We start from the raw sequence: 18,746 nt of genomic DNA on the forward strand, positions 1-18,746 counted from the left end.
CCCGGCCATTAAACTGACAGAAGCAGGTCAGACAGCTGATCCAGCCCAGTCATTCAATATATGAATAGCTCCTTGCCGGTGATGATGGAACACTTTTAACCTAATAAATTGAGGGCTTGCTGCGCTGCGCTCCTGATCCCTGCCATCCAGCACATTTCACTGCCATGCCAGAGCTGCTCCCAATCTTTTTTTATGCGTCTTTCTGACTCCAAACGGGCAGCTTTGTTCACGAGGCAGTGAAGCATCAAAAGTGGTTCACTCTCTCATAATATGCAGCCTAATTTCCTGGTCCAGCCTTAATTCTCTGTACAGATTAAAGCAGAGGGAACAGCTTGTTACGTCGCGGCGCAATCAAAACTCAAGACCGCCAAAGCAGAGATAGTTAGGAAAAGTGTGGCTTTAATGTAAACACAACATTCGATTGGCTCAGCACAAACATTCCACATGAGAGCAACCAATAAACTACTGAATAGGATGGGGGTGCAGCACAGAAACATTCACAGTAAAAAAAAAAAAAAATCTGGTATAATCATAATATATATATACAGTATGGTGCTTTTTAGGGTGAAAATGGAGATAGGATGTGAGGACTGACTGATATGTGATGGGGTAAAGAGAGTACAGGGGATGGGAGGGGCAGTCTGGGTGAAAATGAGGGGCTGTACTTTAGATTTCCCTGCAAACAGAGAAACGTGACGGACGGTGGAGAGAGAGAGAGAGAGGGTGGGGGGTTAAATCAGAAAACCTCCCCAAACAAAGACTGCCTGAGGTGAGGGTGCATTTTTCTACGCAATTTCACATCCAGGGACCTCGCAGCAGCGCCAAAGCCTGGATGTTGATGCAGAGCTGCTCGGGACCCTCTGCACCTCGGTGTTTCATGAAAGGAAATGAATACAGTGCTGTGAAGAAGTTTTCACCCCCTTACAGATTATTTCTTCCGTTTAGTTTTTTTTTTTTGTTTTGTTTTTTTAATTACGTCTGTCAACGAACCAAAGAGAAACAAAGTCATTCATATGCATGAGTCTGGACGGAGTTACAAAGCCGTTTTCAAGGCTTTTTAGCTACAAACCTTTAACCACAAACGGAGAAAACATGGAACAGTGCTGAGTCTTCCCAGCCTACCTAAAATATCCATTAAGAGTTCGTCGACGCCGCCTCATTCAGGAACATCTAAAGCACTGCAGGCCTCGTTTCCCTCCGTTAAGGTTCATGATTCAACATACAGAAAACGACCGGGCCGAAACCGGATCCCTAGAGTTCCAAGGCAAAACCCACATTCCTCCTTTAATGTCCAAATGATCCCCACAACTTCTAGGAAAAATATTCAGAAATTATTTTAGATGATGTGTCCTGTTACATCTGGCATGAAGCTAACAGCATTTCAGAAGAACATAACAGTCAAACACGGTGGCGGCGGTGTGATGATCAGGGTAATGAGCTGAAGCACAACAGTCTGAATAGTGCAGGGGAAAAAAAAGCTAGATGGAGGTTTTGAAGTGGTCTAGTCAAAGTCCAGGCTTAAATTCAATCAATAATGACGTGGCATGATCTAAAACGGGCTCAAAAACTACACAGTCTGTAAGGGGGCGAGTTTTCACAGCACCGCATGCGGCACGGGACTTTTCTCCTAGTTAAGAGGGAGACGGGGGCATAAATAAGTCTTTCATTACAATAAAATCTGATATTTAAATAATATAAATCAACAGTATGAGCTCTAATTTCTGACCCTACTGCCCTATCTGTTACTCTCAGATGGTTGGCACCAATGTTTCTCTTTGCTTTTCTTGAAGAAATGACTGGCTGATGGGCGGCAGCCAGCAGCTGCTCTGGACAGAAGAATCCTCTCTTTCATGAGAGCCAAACCGAGTGGGACAGACCTGCAGGCCGCCAGTTTGAAGGAACGTTAACACAGCCTTCTTTTCTTTGCGTTCACGCCCCTCAGCCACAAGACACCGTCATCATCATCATCATCTCCACCTTCACACTCAGCAGCTCGTCGCGTGGAGCACCAGAGGCTGTATTCAGAGCGTAACGGGACGGCGTCCTCCTCTGCGTTTCTGGGCAAGGCTTCAGCTGAATAAACCTCTGGTGCTTCCCGCCTTACAGAACATTCAACTTAAAAACACATTTTTTTAAAAAGACAAAAGAAGAAAGAAAGAAAAAATGTGGGGGGTGGGAGGGTTTAGATTTAAAACAAAAATGACGGGGATACAAATCATGGCAATGATCCAGTGTGGTGTTTGACGGCAGCTCTTTGGGTCCCGTTTGGACGTGTAGAATTACATATTTATGTATTTTAAGAATCATCAAAATTATCATTATTAACACCTCACGCACTCCATGACGACCTCTGTGCTTCTGGCTCTGGGCCTCAGTACAAGCCGCAGCCTCTAAGGTTGTTTGCGATAATGATGTCGGTGACGGCATCAAACACTACCTGGATGTTCCCTGTGTCTGTGGCACAGGTCAGGTGACAGTAGATCTCCTTGTTGGGAGAGCGGTTCTTGCTCTCAAACTGAACCTGAATGTAAGCCGTAGCGTCTTCGTATGTATTAGCACCTGCAGAGACAAGAGGGCCAGACGTGACGCTCGGTGCGTCTGCGACGAAGACGAGCAGGAGAGGACGAAGGTCCACCGACTCACCTGTGTATTCTGGAAAACAAATCGTCAGCGGCGACTTCTTGATCTTTTCAGCAAACAGATCTTTCTTGTTGAGGAAGAGGATGATGGAGGTGTCGATGAAGAACTTGTTGTTGCAGATGGAGTCGAAGAGCATGAGGGATTCGTGCATGCGGTTCTGCAGGAGGAGGAACAGCACTGAGGGAAATCTGCAACGGATCCACTCGAATCACAGAAATGTCACAGGGAACTGAACCCTGGAAGAGTTTGACCGTCTCTCCTGGTGCAACGCAGACACTTTATGATTTTATGAATGATCAATATAACGCTCTGCTCTCCCTGAAGAATAAAACTGCTGCTCCATTACAGCTTCTACGGAGTTAAAATAGGGACAAAACCCAGAAGCTGAGCTCACTCTACACACATTATTAAGTGTCTGCAGTGGCTACCTGTGCTTTTCTGACCACAGATCTTTACTGGTGTTTAAACTGGTTTGTCAGATTTCCTTTGGTCCTCCAGGCCAGAAGAAGAAAAGTTCTGCTGATACCTGGAGTGAGAACTAAAACTGCGGTGCCATTTTCCTACAGCAGTCCTCACTGGGAGCATTTTCTGTATTTTAAAAATGCCATCAAGTGTTATATTAACTATTGTTAACATTACATTTATTATTTATGCTTTTATTTTTAGTTCTGTTGCTGTCTTAGTTTAATTTTGAACAATTTTAGCAAGTTTTTGATTCATTAATTATATCTTATTATTATATTATTTATATTTTAGTTATTCAATTATCAAGTATTCCATAGCTGTAAATAACTAAGCTTTTATGTTTTTAATCAAGTTGCTTTGCTTAATGTATCATTTTGGTTGTGGTTACTAACAATTACAGCAATTATTTCTTTAATCACAGTTTAGCCGTTTTTGTTTTAAATATTTTGTTTAAATTTTAAAAAAAGTTATTAGAATTATAAGCTATATTTACATTTTATCTTTTTACACTTTAATTATTAACATTTATTTTTCTATGAGGTGTTATTTTAACATTTTTATTGCTTTGTTTTTCTGTCAACCTTTTAATGTTTCCTTCGTTCTTCATCGTTTAAAATAGTTTAAATCTGTATCTGATCTTACTGGACTGACTTGGTCATTTCCCGCCTGTATAACTCACTTTTTGTTACATTTGTTTGTATGAAAAATAATTCATAAACTCCCTGTGACAGACTGAAGGACGGTGGCGTGAATGGTCGTTTCAAAAAGCGGCATGTTTTCCCAGTACTTACAGTTGTTTCGTCTTCATGGAGCACCTGGTCATACCCGCTCAGAGCTACGCAGAAAATTATCGCTGTCACATCCTCAAAACAGTGGATCCACTTCTTCCTCTCTGACCTCTGACCTCCCACGTCAAACAGCCTGGAAACACGGAGCATGTAGGTTCAGAGCAGGAGCTAAAACGGGTGACATTCAGTCCTCACAAGCTGCAGCAGAGCTTTTTTTCCCCCACCTGAAATGGAGATTTTTAAAGGTGAAATGGGTTTCGACGATGCCAGTGGTCTTCACTCGGGTCCTCAGGATGTCCTGCTCTGTTGGCTGGTAATCTGCTGCCCCGATGCGGTCTAAACTGTCCAGGTAGCTGTTGACAACAGGAGAACAGATGGAAAAATTACAGGTCTACTGTTTTTTTTCTCTTTTTTTTTCAAAAACAGTGGCTTCTTGTTGCGCTCACTATTGAGCCGAGTCATTCAGCTGGTATTCCCGGGCGCGGTTGAAGCACTCCTGAGTCCCCGGATCGGCCCAAAGACGCTTCATCGCAGCGAGAAGCTCGGCAGAGTACGGCTCTGTGTCCTCCATGCGACTGACCACGTCACAGACCAGCTTTGCGTCAGCCTGTTTCATAAGTTCAGGGGAACAGACACAGAAATATGATCTTGTTAATTATTCATCACCAGCTGAGACAGTTTTGTGAGCTTTTTTTCAACTAACTTTTTAAAACCGCGCATAAACAAATGAATTTATTACTCGTCCTACGGTCTACACCCAGCTCTCCTCTGACACTTTCGCATTTCAAGATTGTATTAATGAAACTGAATTTCCTAGAGATCAACTGTTCAGATGGTTGGGTGTGAGTGAGACTAACTTTTCTGTCCTTGTCTCCAAACTCAATTGTCAGCGAGTCCATGGCTCGAAGGATGGCTGCCAAGCTCTGGATGGTGTTGCTGTAGACCACAGGCTTATACTGCTTCACATCATCCCCAGAAAAGCCATCTTCATGGATAATCCTGCAGGCGTACAGAGATATTATCAGACAGGCACAAGCCTGGACTAAACAGAGAAGAAGGAAAAAAAGTCTCAATTGTCCATATGTTCCGACATTTCAAAACAAATGACTTATTACAGTAAAAGCTTCACTATCCCTGCTTTTTCTGGAGCTGTACATGCTCCTACGGTGAGCTCTGGTCGTGTTTTCTTATATCTTTCTTCCTTCTCTATCATGTTAAAGTGGAGCAGGAATTGATCCCATTCGCAGTCTGCGATGTGTAATTTGGCAGTAATGTGATATTTAAATAATTTATAATGCATGACGAGCGATGGAGTGAAATCAATCTGAGCACCAATCAATCACTGCCACACAGGACCAGGCACAATTAAACTCCTTATGATCTGGTCCATCAGGCACCTCCTCACCCCGACTGACTGGATCTATAAGGAAGCCGACCCGCAGTCCAACATTCATCGCATCATTCGCAAACACTGACCGACGTCCGGCGAGGAAGACAGATAAGGGATCACAGTTTTCATGTTCCCATCTCATCAGAGCACATTATGGAAAGACGCGTCGCTGCAGAGATCAACCACATGGCCTGAATCTGCAGCACCATCATCAAAATTAACAGTTTTATGGAATAAAAAAAAATTTACCTTTGCGGAGGGAATGAGAATGGCTGCATTTTTGGGTTGCAGATTATGATTACTTTTATTTTGCCTATTTTTTAAAAATCCACTGCTTATGTTTTACTGTGGAAAATACCAGTTTTGTTTAAATGGAAATGGTAAAAAAAAAATTAAAAAGTTGCTTTTGATTAAAATGTGTGCTTTACTTCACAAAAATGCCTAAACTCTTTTGTTATATTTTGAGACATAAAAATATTTTATGGTATAAATAGTGTATAAAGTCTAAATAACTAAGGCTCTTTTGTTTGGAAAAAAGGCTCTAAGCATCAGATGAGCTAAAATGTGCTGGGTTTACACAATTAGTGTCTCTTTAAAAAGCATTATGAGTTATTAATGAAACTCCTTCTGACCAATACAGGGTGCTAAAGAGGAAAAGCACAAAAATAGACATCACTGACATTTCTGCAGCTAACAGGCGGCAGCAGCATGCCTGTTTTATTCATAAAATCCACCCCGCTGCATGCATCATTTCACCTCACTTTACGACCATTTCCAAGCCTTTGAACAGACTCCTCATGCCTGTTGATACTACACTTCAACGCCTTTCTCATGAATGCGACCAGGAAAAGAATTTCCGCCGTATGTGACAATGATGTCATCACGCTCACCTCCAATACCTGCACTTTATGACTCAAAGTGAGCAGTAAAACCCATCCATCCGCTGCCTGCCCAGGCCAGGGAAAAGGCCCTGAGAGTATTTGTAAACGGTGTTTTTGAGAAGCGTCTTGGTTTCAGGGCAGAGCCGTACGACACGCTGCAACCTGGGAGCACTGGGAGGGTAATGAGGTTGAATGGAAACAAGAGGAGGCTGGGCAAACCTCTCCCAAGATAAATGCTCAATCCCATTTCACCTCTTGCTCCTCGTTCGTTCCTGAGGGGTAGGCCAAGCCAATTGTTTATGTAAAGTAGGGGGAGGGAGAAGCAAAATACGCTCACAAATGGAAAGATGTTCCCCGTTATCATCTTTTAAAAAGGAACAACAACCACTAAAATGTCCCGTTTGAAGAGTTCTCATATTGGCAAAATACTGTAAACCAACACAAAATGCTGCAAAATGACAAATATTCTTAACCTTTAAGATTTACCATTAAAACAACAACTAGAACGTTCTGATAGATATGGAGTAGCACCAGAAAGACTAGCAATGCAATTCTGCAGCACCTTTTTTGATGATTGTACCAAATGTACTATATTGGAAAAGAAACATAAACACACTTTAAACATATTAAGGTAGATTTATTTCTCAGTAGAGTACATTTGGTCATTTTTTTAAGAACGCCTGCTGCAGGATTGCAACTGTATGCTAAGAACATAATGTGCACATGAAGTCAAATGTGTTTATGTAGTAGAAATAAGTGAGAAGTGAGAACGCATCGGCTGCGTGAAGGAGTGCCCCACTTCTATCTGATTTAATATACAGGTACAGAGATGACACAAGGAAGTGGGATCCAGTCGTAACATTGCAGGGAGGTTTGTGTCTTTTCGTGCTGAAACATCTTTAACTTGACTGAGAGGTTTAGGGAAGACAACAGCAGTCGTTTAAAACATCAAAGGGTGATTTAGATTAGACGGGGAAGGTTTAGGTGCGGTTTTAGAAGCAATATTTCTGAGTAAATCCGCTTTATAGGCAAAGTACTCCCGGCGATATCGGGCACTTAAAGCCATTAAGATTAAAAGCAGAGGTATTCACTAATGGAGCAGTAGTGACCTCACTGTAATTCACACACACACACACACACGCACACACACCCTGTCCCTAGCTGCACACTCCCTGTAGTCAAGCGAAACCCTCGTTAACTACATTTCAGCACCCCCGGCGGTGAACAGCACCCTGGGACAGCCTCGCTGGCGGTCTGCAGGAGGTGCTGGAGTCACCGGTGCTCCTCTGGGGCTTCGGCCTCTCGAAACATGGCGGCCCAGCCTACCTCCGTGCAGACAGGGGAGGCGCAATCTCAGGCCTTTCACTCCGACTGAGTTTGTCAGCGGAGGAAATGAGCCCGGAATTTGAATAAAAATAAAATAAAAATAATAAGTAATGGGCACTTACTTCATCTGTTTGACGATGGTGCTTTTCCCGGACTCTCCGCCGCCTGCAAAGAACGGAGGCAGAGGCAGTGAGATCAGCACCACGGAGAGCACCTCCGCCCTTCCATAAGCGCAGCGAGGCGCCGCAGCCTCCCCTCTTACCGAGCAGCAGCAGCTTGACGTCCTTGGCGGCCACCAGCCCGTCCTCCTTCAGGTTCTTCTCGATGGCCTTGCTCCGGTCCAGAGCTGCGCGCTCCTCGGCGCTCAGTGTACATCCCATGTTTCCAGGCGAATGAGCGATCCCGTCGTCTCCCCAGTCCGCCCTGTCCCTCGCCGACTCTCGGTCGCTGCGCTACGTCTCACTTCGCTCTCTCCTCCGCGCTGGCCGCTACAGCATTAGGGCCCGGATCGAGGGGCGAAACAGAGCCGGGATCCCGGAACGGTCTTCTCTCTGCGAATGCGAGCCTGTCGCTCCGTGCCCTCGCTCAGAGGGGGTTGGGAGGTGGGGTCGTTGTGACAGAGCCTGCGGGGTTGGGGTTGTTAGGTGGGGAGGGGGTCTCCAGCTCTCTCGCTCTCTCTCTCTCTACAGGGCGGCGCTGAGGATGACGCGGCTGGCCGCTTTCGGCGTATCTTTTCAAGGAAAGCGCAGACGGGATGTATGGCAGGCCGTTGTAACATATAATCAAAGAGGCGGCTGTGATTTAGCTCAGTAGGACAAATAACTACAAGTACACAAACATTGTACTCAAGTAAGAGTGTGACTGCTTCGACATATTTTTTACTCAAGTAGAAATGAAAAGCAACTGAACTATTACTCAAGTAAATAAATAACATAATGACAAATTTAGGCAAAAGAAACATGTTTCCTAATCAATTCCCTTCAATATAAAACTTATAAAACTAACAAAAACTTCTGGTGTGTGTCTGTGCCAGGTGATTTTATTTTATTTTTTAAATATAAAATAAGCTTGTACTTCATTCAGTGAAGTTACCCACAGTGGGTCGAGTATCCAAACATTTTAAATAAAATTACTCAAATAAAGTAACAGTGAAATGTATAGCGTTGTAAAAAAAAAAATACTTTTTGTGCTGTTCTCACAATACGTGACAATGTGTAGCCAGCGATCAACTAATAAAAAGTTTTTGCTTTTCTTAACTGAAGATCTTTTATAAAAAAATGTTTTTCTGTAACTGAAATACAACAGAAGGGGAAAAAATATTACTGGCTAATACAACCCTTTAAATGCTACACTCAAAACGTTTTTGTAACTGAAATGTAACAGAATGAGAAATTACTTCATAATATACACATCTTCACGCTAGGCTCAAAAATGATGTAGATGCTCCATATTTTATCAAAGAAAAAAAAAAGACAGCACCAGGTGTAAGTGGCTACCAAACATATAAATACTTACAAACACAAAAGTTTTCCAAAGTAGAAAGCGTATAAAGTACATTCAGAGAGTTTATGAGCCGTTTGCTTTCTCCTAACGGCCTAAATTCTCGTTGACATGGTTACCGGAGAAATATACGTCACAGATAGTTTGTTGTTAAGAGCGCTCACTCGGCCATGTTTCTGCGAATACAACATGACAAAAAATCGTTGGTAACACAGAAACCACAGTCACATTAGGATCAAATATCAAACTGATTAAAACCAATCAGACAATTAATATTAACAATTACATTATCAAATGGACCAATGTTGATATTTTAAAGACCAAAGTGAAAATAATTCAAATAAATTACAAAATAACAAAATCGAGCAAAAGAAACATTTATCCAAATCAATTTCTTTCAATGTAAAATTTAAGAAGCTTTAACAAAAAACGCAAGTGTGCGTCTGTATCTGGTCAGTTTATTAGGTTAAAACAAGCTTGTTCTTCATTCAGTAACGTTACTGACAGTGGGTTGAGCATCCAGAAATGTTACCCAAGAGTATTGATACTTCATAATAAAATTACTCAAGTAAAAGTAAAAAGTACAGCACTGTTAAAAAAATACTCTTAAAAGTACATTTTTTTCCAAAATGTTACTCGAATAGATGTAACTGGATAAATTAGTCATTATCCAACGTATGATAAAACAACACTTCTGTTTGAAATAGTTCATACAACTCGAGAATCAAAACTGAGATCCATCTTGGAAAAATAAAAATATCTGATCACCAAGGTAAATCAGAAATCTTACTAGAAAAGTCAGAAGTTACCAAACACTGGCGGTCCTTAGATGAATGGCACCATGGGCATGGCCCCCTCCCATCCCATTCAGGTAAAATCCAAGAAATTATCTGGGATTCACAGCACAATTCTACACTGTAAAAAAAAACGGCCTCATTTTACGGTAAAAAACTGGCAGCTGAGTTGCCAGAAGTTTACCGTCTTTATACGGTAAAAGTCTGGCAACCAAAACTGCCATTTTTTTACCGTATTTCTAAAATACGGTAAAATTCTGGCAACCAAAGCTGCCAGTTTTTTACCGTATTTCTAAAATACGGTAAAATTCTGGCAACCACAGCTGCCAGTTTTTTACCGTATTTGCTAAATGCAGGATTTCACCGTATTTTTGAAATACGGTAAAATTCTGGCAACCACAGCTGCCAGTTTTTCACCGTATGTTGTAAATGCAGGATTTTACCGTATTTTTAATATACGGTAAAATTCTGGCAACCACAGCTGCCAGTTTTTTACCGTATGTTGTAAATGCAGGATTCTACCGTATTTTTAAAATACGGTAAAATACCGTACTTCCTAAAATATTTTAAAAAAAATAAAATGTGGTTTTGCCGTAGTAAATACGGTCATGCTGACTGAGGCATAATATCTACATGAGTGAAAAACACATCCAGACTGTATGATATATTGACATTTTATTGTAAACCCTCCCCCCCAAAAAAAACTTATGGTAAATTACTGGTCTCTGTTCCTACCAGAATTTTACCATACAAATTATAGTACAACAACCAAGGAAGTGTAACTTGTCAAGCATTTCTATACAGAAAGTTATAAAGAAAATAATTTCTAATTAAACAAAAATACAGATTACGAGTAATCCACTTAAAGAAACAATTTCTATTTAAAAAGTCAAGTTAAAAAAAGAACTGATTCTATTTTATGTCCAGTTTCCTCACGGTATTACTGAGATCTGGAAAACAAAAACAAAACAAACAGTATGTGTCCACATAAGAGATAACATATTGTAGAAGACAAAATGGTGATAAAAGGATTCTTGTTCTGGGTTGAGAGTCACAAGTCGCTGAGATCAGACGTTGCTCAGGATGGTTGTAGTCTTCCCAGTCACAGGTTGAAATTGAGACTCGCATGTTGTCAATCGGGTGTTTCCTCTCTGCTGGAAAACAAAAAGAAAAAGTTAGAAAGATGCACTACATGAACATCTTATTCGCTTAAATGTTTGTTTCACCTTTGTTGACTTGCATATGGACACAGGTACTTCAACCAGGTGGTGTGATCATTTCTGACTGAAAATTCAGTAGTTAAACCTTTGTTTGTTGTCAACAGGTGTGATCCTCTGGTCTGCAACCAGACAAAATACACAAACTAAAAACAAATATAACTGTTTTAGGCAATTTATGAAATAGATACTCACCATTTATCTGAGTCTCATGAAGGCCAATAGGTTGTCTTCAACCATTTATGTAAGTTACATTTCCTGCAAGCTAGCAGAAACAAAGCTGTAAATGTGAACACTTTTCATACAGGCAAACAAATTGATACAGCTGAGACAATTTATGCTAGGTTAGTTTTTCTCAGTCACTTTTGGTGCATTTCTCGAGTCATTGTTGGCATTTACAAAACAGTAAGCGCATTTCTCAAAACAATTTGTAGAAACAGGAAAAATAGCATTTGTTTGCTTTCAAAATCCTTAGTTCAGCTCTTAAAATCCTGTCTGTTAACATATCAGTGACTCAAAATAATAAGTTATAGTCTCTCTATGTACAGATAAGACAGTCAAATCGATTAGTCATGAGAAGAGACTACAAAAGGATCATTTACGCCAGTGTTTCTCAACCCTGGTCCTCAACGCCCCCCTGCTCTGCATGTTTTAGATGTGCCTCTACTCCAGAACAGCTGATTCAAATGATTGGATGACAATCAAGTACTGCAGAAGCTTGTTAATCATCCAGAGATACAATTCAGGTGTGTGGCAGAAGGGAAATACCTAAACCTGCAGGACAGGGTGACGCTGAAGACCAGGATTGAGAAACACTGATTTACGCTTTTGCTATAATTTATTCATGGACCATGCCATGGTGATTCAGAAAGAAAAAGACAGAAATGCAGAGAACAAAAAAAGTAGAAAAGGAGCCACAGGACAATCTCCTCAAGGAAAACTGTACAGTGCTGTAGAAATTACATTACATTTTAATTTCCATAGTCACTTTGTTCCTTAACTCCACTGAGGAATCTTTTTTCCTCAGTGGGGTTAAGGAATGAACAGTAGGGTGGGAGGACCTCCATCAGCATCATGTTGTGGGTCTCAGCCATGTCCTGATGTTGGACTGATGGAAACTGGCAGATGTCCTCAGCCTCTTCTGACTCTTCTTCTGCTTTCCTCCCAACTATTTCCTCCTCAGCCTCACTCCTCTTCTTCTCTCTGGCTGTTCACTCTGCCCAGATACTTGTTCATCAGTTCTCAGACATGTAACATTGTGTTGTGTTCTGACTATATAGAGCATAATGTTGCCAACTGATGGTTCACAAGATGCACCTCCAATCTGTTTCAGAAAACTGGTTGATCGTTGGTTGAGCTAATGGTTCATACACTGACCTGTTAGAGAAACTCAGGACTCACTTGGGAGCAATTTACCAATTCAGGACAGATTTAGAAAATAATAGAATATAAATTAATTAATATATGATTCACATTATGACAACTTTAAGACTTATGCATGTTAAGACTTACACAATGAACTGATGCTATTTTGGAAGTTGAGAATTCAACACAGACACGTTGTTGTCCTGTTGTCCTCATTTTCTGTATACACCCTTTATCCTCCGGGTCAAAATGACCCGTCTTCAATAAACCCCCAATATAAGCAGCTTAATTGAATTTTAAACACCAAATTCTATCTTGTATATTGTCACTCACCACAAAATGTGTGAATACTTGACTTTTCCCTCTCCACTTGAATTTCTATAGCTTAAGAAAAAAAATGTGCAAAATGAGTTTCGAATGCATTTTTATTCATCACAGTGACTAATTTTCTTTTACTTTTCTCCAGTGAACAAGAGGATGTACAATACAAAAATATGAAAAATAACATAACCCATTCAACTAATTGGCACATGTAGGGCAGTATGCAAGTGCACAGCCTTTGCAGATATATTTCTTACACCTGCAGCACACAGTATGTGTTTTACAGTCTGAGGGCAGAACTGACATCTCTTCCTCTTACTTGGCTTAGCTGAGGAAGTGGCTGTGGTAGATGGATCCTCAGGTTGATCAGGAGCTGCTGCACTCTGAATAGCTTTCACAACTGCTGCTGAGGCTTCTGTGTGGGGGACATGCTTCCTTCTTTCAATGAGTGGAGTTACAAGTGCCTTTCCTAGCTGCTCCAGGAACACCCTCTTCTTGTTGTGCTTATGAGACATCCAGGTTGGGTTGATCTCTATCCAAATCACAAAGGCATTGTAGGAGGACACATCAATGATGTTGTGGAAGATGACCAGGGGCCAGCGGGCAGTCATTCTTCTGCAGCTATATGCTCCAATCACCTTATCTAGGTTGTCCACACCTCCTTTGTTTCGGTTTTATTCCAGGATGATGATTGGCTTCCTGTCCTCACGGTCACTAATGTCGCCGTCTTTGTGCAGTGTGCTCAGAAGAACTACATTCTTGTTTTTCTTTGGGAGGTAGGAAACTAGAGTGGTGGTGGGTGTGAAGGCAAACTTTGAGGAGAAGACCTCTCTCTCCTTTGACCCAAGCAGTGCAGGTGGGAGCTCAGGCTTGTTCTTTTGAACTGTACCAACCATGGTGATCTTCCTCTTCAGGAGCTGCTGTCCGAGTTCATAAGAGTTGAAGAAATTGTCACATGTCACATTGTGACCCCTCAGTCCCTCTGTCACATCAAGCACAACTCGCAACCCCTGGTTCTTCTCTGGGCATCCACTGGTTGACTTCCCAGTATAGACTTGCATTTTCCAAGCATAGCTTGATTCAGAAGCCACCCATGACTTGATCCCATATTTTGCTGGCTTGCTGGGCATATACTGCCGGAAAGGACAACAACCTTTGGACAAAAGACATTAGCATCAGTGATTAGTATCAGTGTCACAGAAAACAGTCAAAGAAATCAATAGTGAAAATCACTTTTATTACAAATATGAAAACAGATTACCTCTAAATGGAACCAGTTGCTCATCCACTGTTACATCAGGCTCTGGATTGTAGAGGTAGGGCAACCGCTCCACCCACTTGTCCCATACCTCTCTTATGGCTGCAAGTTTGTCTGTCATACGTCTTGCTGGTCTTGATTCACGGTCATCAAATCGCATCAGTCTTGAGTAGGTGTGAAAGAGTTTGACTGGCATTGTGGCTCGGAAAATTGGCCTTCCACTCTCTGCTCACTTCTGCTACTGATTGATCTGAGACACAACTAAAACTTTGTAACATTTTATGGTTTGTAAATAACTCTGTGACCTTGATTTCAACTCCATTTGCCTCACGGGTCATTTTGACCTGAAGACCATCTTTGTACCTTTTTTTGTACAGCTTACATGGAAATGAGAATAAAAGCAACACTGAACTTTTTCTATTGTCTGGGCCAATCTAGGAAAAGTCTTAAAATCTCAAGTTAAAAAAATTACATTTAGGGGATTTTTTGGGGGGGGGGGGGTTTAACACAGTGGCGGGTCATTTTGACCCGAGGACAACAGGAGGGTTAACATATTTTGATCAAGACGATAAAAGCAAATTACAATTATAAAAGCATAGAAGTGTACATAACCAGCTACATGATGTACAAAAGCAAAACTTGCAAAACTAATTGTTTTGATGTGCAGAAGTGACACAGTAATTTGAAGATTGAACAGGTAGTTTTAAGAATTTCAATTCTGTTCTGAGAGATGCACCCAAACTGAGAAAAGCTGTAAAATATTAATATTTAAATTCTCTTATCTTCAAATCCTTCAACTGTCATGGACCCAGTGACTTTAGTGCAAGTATTTTGGGTGTGAGAGTCAAGAGGTCAAAGGAAAATATTAAATAATATCTCTGATGCCAAGCTTTATACTTCTAAGTATTACCAAAATATTGAAACAAAAGCTAACATGTTCTTCAGAGATTTAACTTGCATGCATGAACATTTCACACTCAAAGTAATTCAAATTAATTATTGAACCAAACTTGGAAAAAGTTGCTTCTGCCATTAACAATAACTTTAAGCACATGTAGTCTGAAGTAGACCAGAAATATAATCTATGCAGCCGTTCCTACAGAAACATTAATGGAAGTGTTGCATCTGTGAAGATTAAATGTTCCATATAGTAAAAATATCTAGCTGCAGTGCATGTACATAAACAGCATGGCTCAGAAACTACACATTTCTTTGTCAGTTGGTTAAAGTTAGCTAACTTCAGTTGAAACCGTGAAAGGGACTCACCTGTGATGTGTTGCCCTTCTCCTCCTGAACGTGCAAAAATAGCAGAAATTTGATTTCAAAGACAGTAGCAGCATCTTGACAAGGACCAGGCCTACTGGGCTCTCAGCACCCTAGTTAGCAACCTTAGTTAGCACAGTGACTTTACTGTGTTGAGTTCAGGACACCACTACAGGAACAGAGTTAAAAGAATCTTGCTGCTGATGCTGAAGGATCAAGCAGCAATGCAAACTAGATAATTATTTGTTTACATGACAAATAACAGTCTCCATTTACTGTAAACCCTACTATTTATCACAATAACAAAATGAAAAACTCTCTAGACCAGGGGTCCCCAAACTACGGCCTGCGTCATTTGGTCTGGCAATGCCGGATCTGGCCCGCCTCCTCATACCAGAGAGCATTCAGTGTATTTTTTCATATATTGTATTTTCTGGTTTGTGGATTTCTCTTCAACCACCAGGGGGCTCTTGAGCAGATGTTAAACTAACTTTCCCTCAAATATATACTAGTCAGTCCCAGTCACCGTTTCACTCACGGTTTTTTCCATTTCCATTCTGGGTAAAAATCTATCTAAAAGCGACCGCGAATGTGTCGTAGTCAGCAACCCCCCCCCCCCCCCCCCCCCCCCCCGTCGACAGTTTCAAAGACAGAACAGCCCCCCCCCCCCCCCCGCCGACAATAAGTTTCTAAGGTATCTTTCTCCAAAAACTAAGACCGGCCCCCGAGCAGAGAAAGGAACAGCTATGTGGCCCTCGCAGGAAAAAGTTTGGGGACCCCTGCTCTAGACTATTCTCTACTAATAGCACAATATTTAAAACCAAGTGTGGGATTTGTGAAACTTCAATGATGGGTGACTTTACAACTTGTATGATTTTGGATAACACTAGAATTGTTCTTTATTGAAGTTTCACAAATCAGATAAAGGTTTTACAAATCCCACACTTGGTTCTAAATATTCTGATATGAGTTGAGAATAATCTAGTCCAGATTTGAAGAGTCTAGGTGTTGTAGTTTTTTAGCTAGAGTAAATTAAAGATGCTGATTGCAGTGAAAAATTAGGTGGAATTGCCCTTTAGCCATTTCCCAAATTGGAAGCAGCAATTGGAAACCAACTTCAGCTTCATTCAAGCAAGAGGGGCTAACATACAGTTCTCTTAATGTTAATGATCAAATGCTCTCATAAATGATGGTGGCGTTGGCTGTAGGAGTTTGCTTTGCAATCGGTGGATCGCCAGATCGATGCCTGGTCTACTGCTGAGATTTCAGTTTGGTGTATTAAAGGCATTATTAAAAAAGAAACCAAAATATCACACCAGCATTCTGTTCTTTGTAAAAAATTATTTTGCAGTCTTGTTTACGCTTTTACATTGTAGATCTAAACATCAGCAAAATTTGTAATTTTGGCTGATTGCTACTGTTAAGTTTAGGGTAATTAACTGCTGGCAATATTACAATTTTTTAAGAACTTTACAATTACTTATATTTTTACACTATATTTCTGTATTTTCTACATTCGTGACTGTCACAATTATTTAGGATATATGTTTATTCAGTTATGATAATGCCATGTATTTTCTACGGCAGTATAATGCTGTGAATATTCTGGTCAGTAACTGCTGGCATTTTACAATTTTTTACCGTAAATTTACTGACTTTCTTTGCAGTTTCGACTTACGGTAGTTCCATGTAATTTCTACGGTAATGCAATGTTTTTGGATACGACGGTCAAAAACTGTTGGTTTTTTACAGTTTTTTACCGTAAATTTACTGACTTTTTTTACAGTGTAGACCAGTTAACCAGTTAACTAGGGAAGTTAAATCCATCTGAATAACATTTCCACTTTTGAAGCTTATATTTTCATTCCAAACAGAAGGTCGAAAACAGTATTTTTTATTTTTATTTTAAATGTTTTCAACTCATTAAAAAGCGGCCGTTTTGAAATTCCAATGGCGGGACGTCCAGATGTCCAGAGTGGCTTTTGTCTTACAAAGTAACAGTATTGTGACGTAAACTGGATTTTTGGAAAGTTTTTTTTTTTTTTTTTTTCTACAAGAAAAACTGAATTATGGATGTTTGCGCTGAATATTTATATGATAAATTGGCCTGCCATATACAAAACTGTCCGCGCGAGACTCACCTAACAATCTGGTTTACGTCAGAGCCGCCGGGCTCTAATCACGTCCGATGAAAGGTTGTTAAAAATGACAGAAATATTGAAGTGGCAAGTGTCGCTTCGTGGTCTGGTGTCATTGGTGGAAATCGTGTCGCTGTTGTGGAACTGAAATGTCCCAACTCGACTGCCGTTACTTGTCCTCTTTTCTCCGGCACCTGGGTGACGTTTAATCGTGTCAACAACATAAGTAGGTCTGAAAAACACCCGGTGGGGGACACGGTGCACCAAATGAACCTTTAATTACGTCAATAATATGGCAGGAAATCCACGTACTGGGGACGTAAAATTTAAGATACTGGTGGGTGTTAATTCGGCTGATGCTATGTGGAGTAACAGGGGCTGAGATACTACAATGTAACATTAAAAAGTAAATATTATAATCAGAGACTGTTGATTCTCAATTATATCTGATTATCCGTTAAAATCAAATATATATTACAAATTAAATAGCAGCAAATTACTATATTTAAAGTTGTAATTTTATAAGTGCTGTACAGCTAAAGTATCTAAAAATATAAAGTACATTGCAATGAATTAAAATATTGAAAAGCTAATATTTAAAAAAAGAAACTCATCTATATTACACAATGATACAATGTAGGCATTTATCACTGCTATTCTAATGTCGTACAAGATAAATAAAATAAAGTTTGCATTTATTTGAGCTGACTGAAAAAGTAGGTTTATTACAGTACATGATATGCATAGAATACTGCACCAATGTACTGTACAATTACTGACATGATAAACCTTTCAATTGCCTTTATATACTTATTTAGGTGCACCTGTATGTGCTAAACAAGTCACAAGGCATTTAGCTATTTTCAAACAATTTAGCTTTTTGATATCTCTTATGGATTGTTTGAAAAAAAAATAAAAAATCACAATTTCAGTTTTATGTCAGTTTTTGGACGTTTTCCGTTTTACAGTGTAATGCAAACTGCCACCGTGTGTTACTGTAACTGAAGCTTTTTCAAATTTGATTTTTCACAAACAAAATGTTGTTGTTTGTACAAATTACACTCTATAGAAATAATTTACGCATCAAAATCAAGCGCCTGCTTTGAGGGAATATAAGTATCATTGCTGTAGGTTTTATGGTTTTCTTTAAAACAATTCTTGCACGCTCCCCTTCCTCCACTGGGCTCCAAATAAAACATTTTCAGCTCTGCATCTCTCTTCACCTGTCTTCAGTTTTTTCTCTCTTTAATTGTCTTCACCTCTGTCTCTCAGCTCTCCAGTTTTTTCTCTTTAGTTGTCTTCAGCTCTGTCTCTCTTTTCAGCTGACTTCAGTTTTGCTTCTTCAGCTCTCCAGGTTTTTTGTCTCTCTTGCGCTGTTGTCTGCTCCCGTTTCTCTCTTC

General features: G+C 40.3%; 1 protein-coding gene across 1 annotated transcript; it reads right to left on the minus strand.

Moving 5' to 3' along the window:
* Window positions 1-379: 379 nt before the first annotated feature.
* Window positions 380-8,170, minus strand: gnao1b (guanine nucleotide binding protein (G protein), alpha activating activity polypeptide O, b). Its single transcript, XM_032561379.1, has 8 exons — window positions 7,753-8,170; window positions 7,613-7,655; window positions 4,751-4,892; window positions 4,340-4,500; window positions 4,118-4,246; window positions 3,897-4,026; window positions 2,644-2,797; window positions 380-2,559 (listed from the first exon to the last, which is right to left on the minus strand). Exons 1-8 carry the CDS (start codon window positions 7,868-7,870, stop codon window positions 2,372-2,374), a joined length of 1,065 nt encoding a protein of 354 aa, XP_032417270.1. The 5' UTR covers window positions 7,871-8,170; the 3' UTR covers window positions 380-2,371.
* Window positions 8,171-18,746: the final 10,576 nt, after the last annotated feature.

The sequence above is a fragment of the Xiphophorus hellerii genome, chromosome 4 (assembly GCF_003331165.1).
Source record: "Xiphophorus hellerii strain 12219 chromosome 4, Xiphophorus_hellerii-4.1, whole genome shotgun sequence".
In the NCBI taxonomy this organism is placed as follows: domain Eukaryota; kingdom Metazoa; phylum Chordata; class Actinopteri; order Cyprinodontiformes; family Poeciliidae; genus Xiphophorus; species Xiphophorus hellerii.

Coding starts and splice junctions, on each gene's coding strand:
- gnao1b (XM_032561379.1), bottom strand. CDS start 7,870: ATGGGATGTACACTGAGCGCCGAGGAGCGCGCAGCTCTGGACCGGAGC. Junction 7,656..7,752: donor CGTCAAGCTGCTGCTGCTCG/GTAAGAGGGGAG, acceptor CGTTCTTTGCAG/GCGGCGGAGAGTCCGGGAAA. Junction 4,501..4,750: donor TTGGAGACAAGGACAGAAAA/GTTAGTCTCACT, acceptor CTTATGAAACAG/GCTGACGCAAAGCTGGTCTG.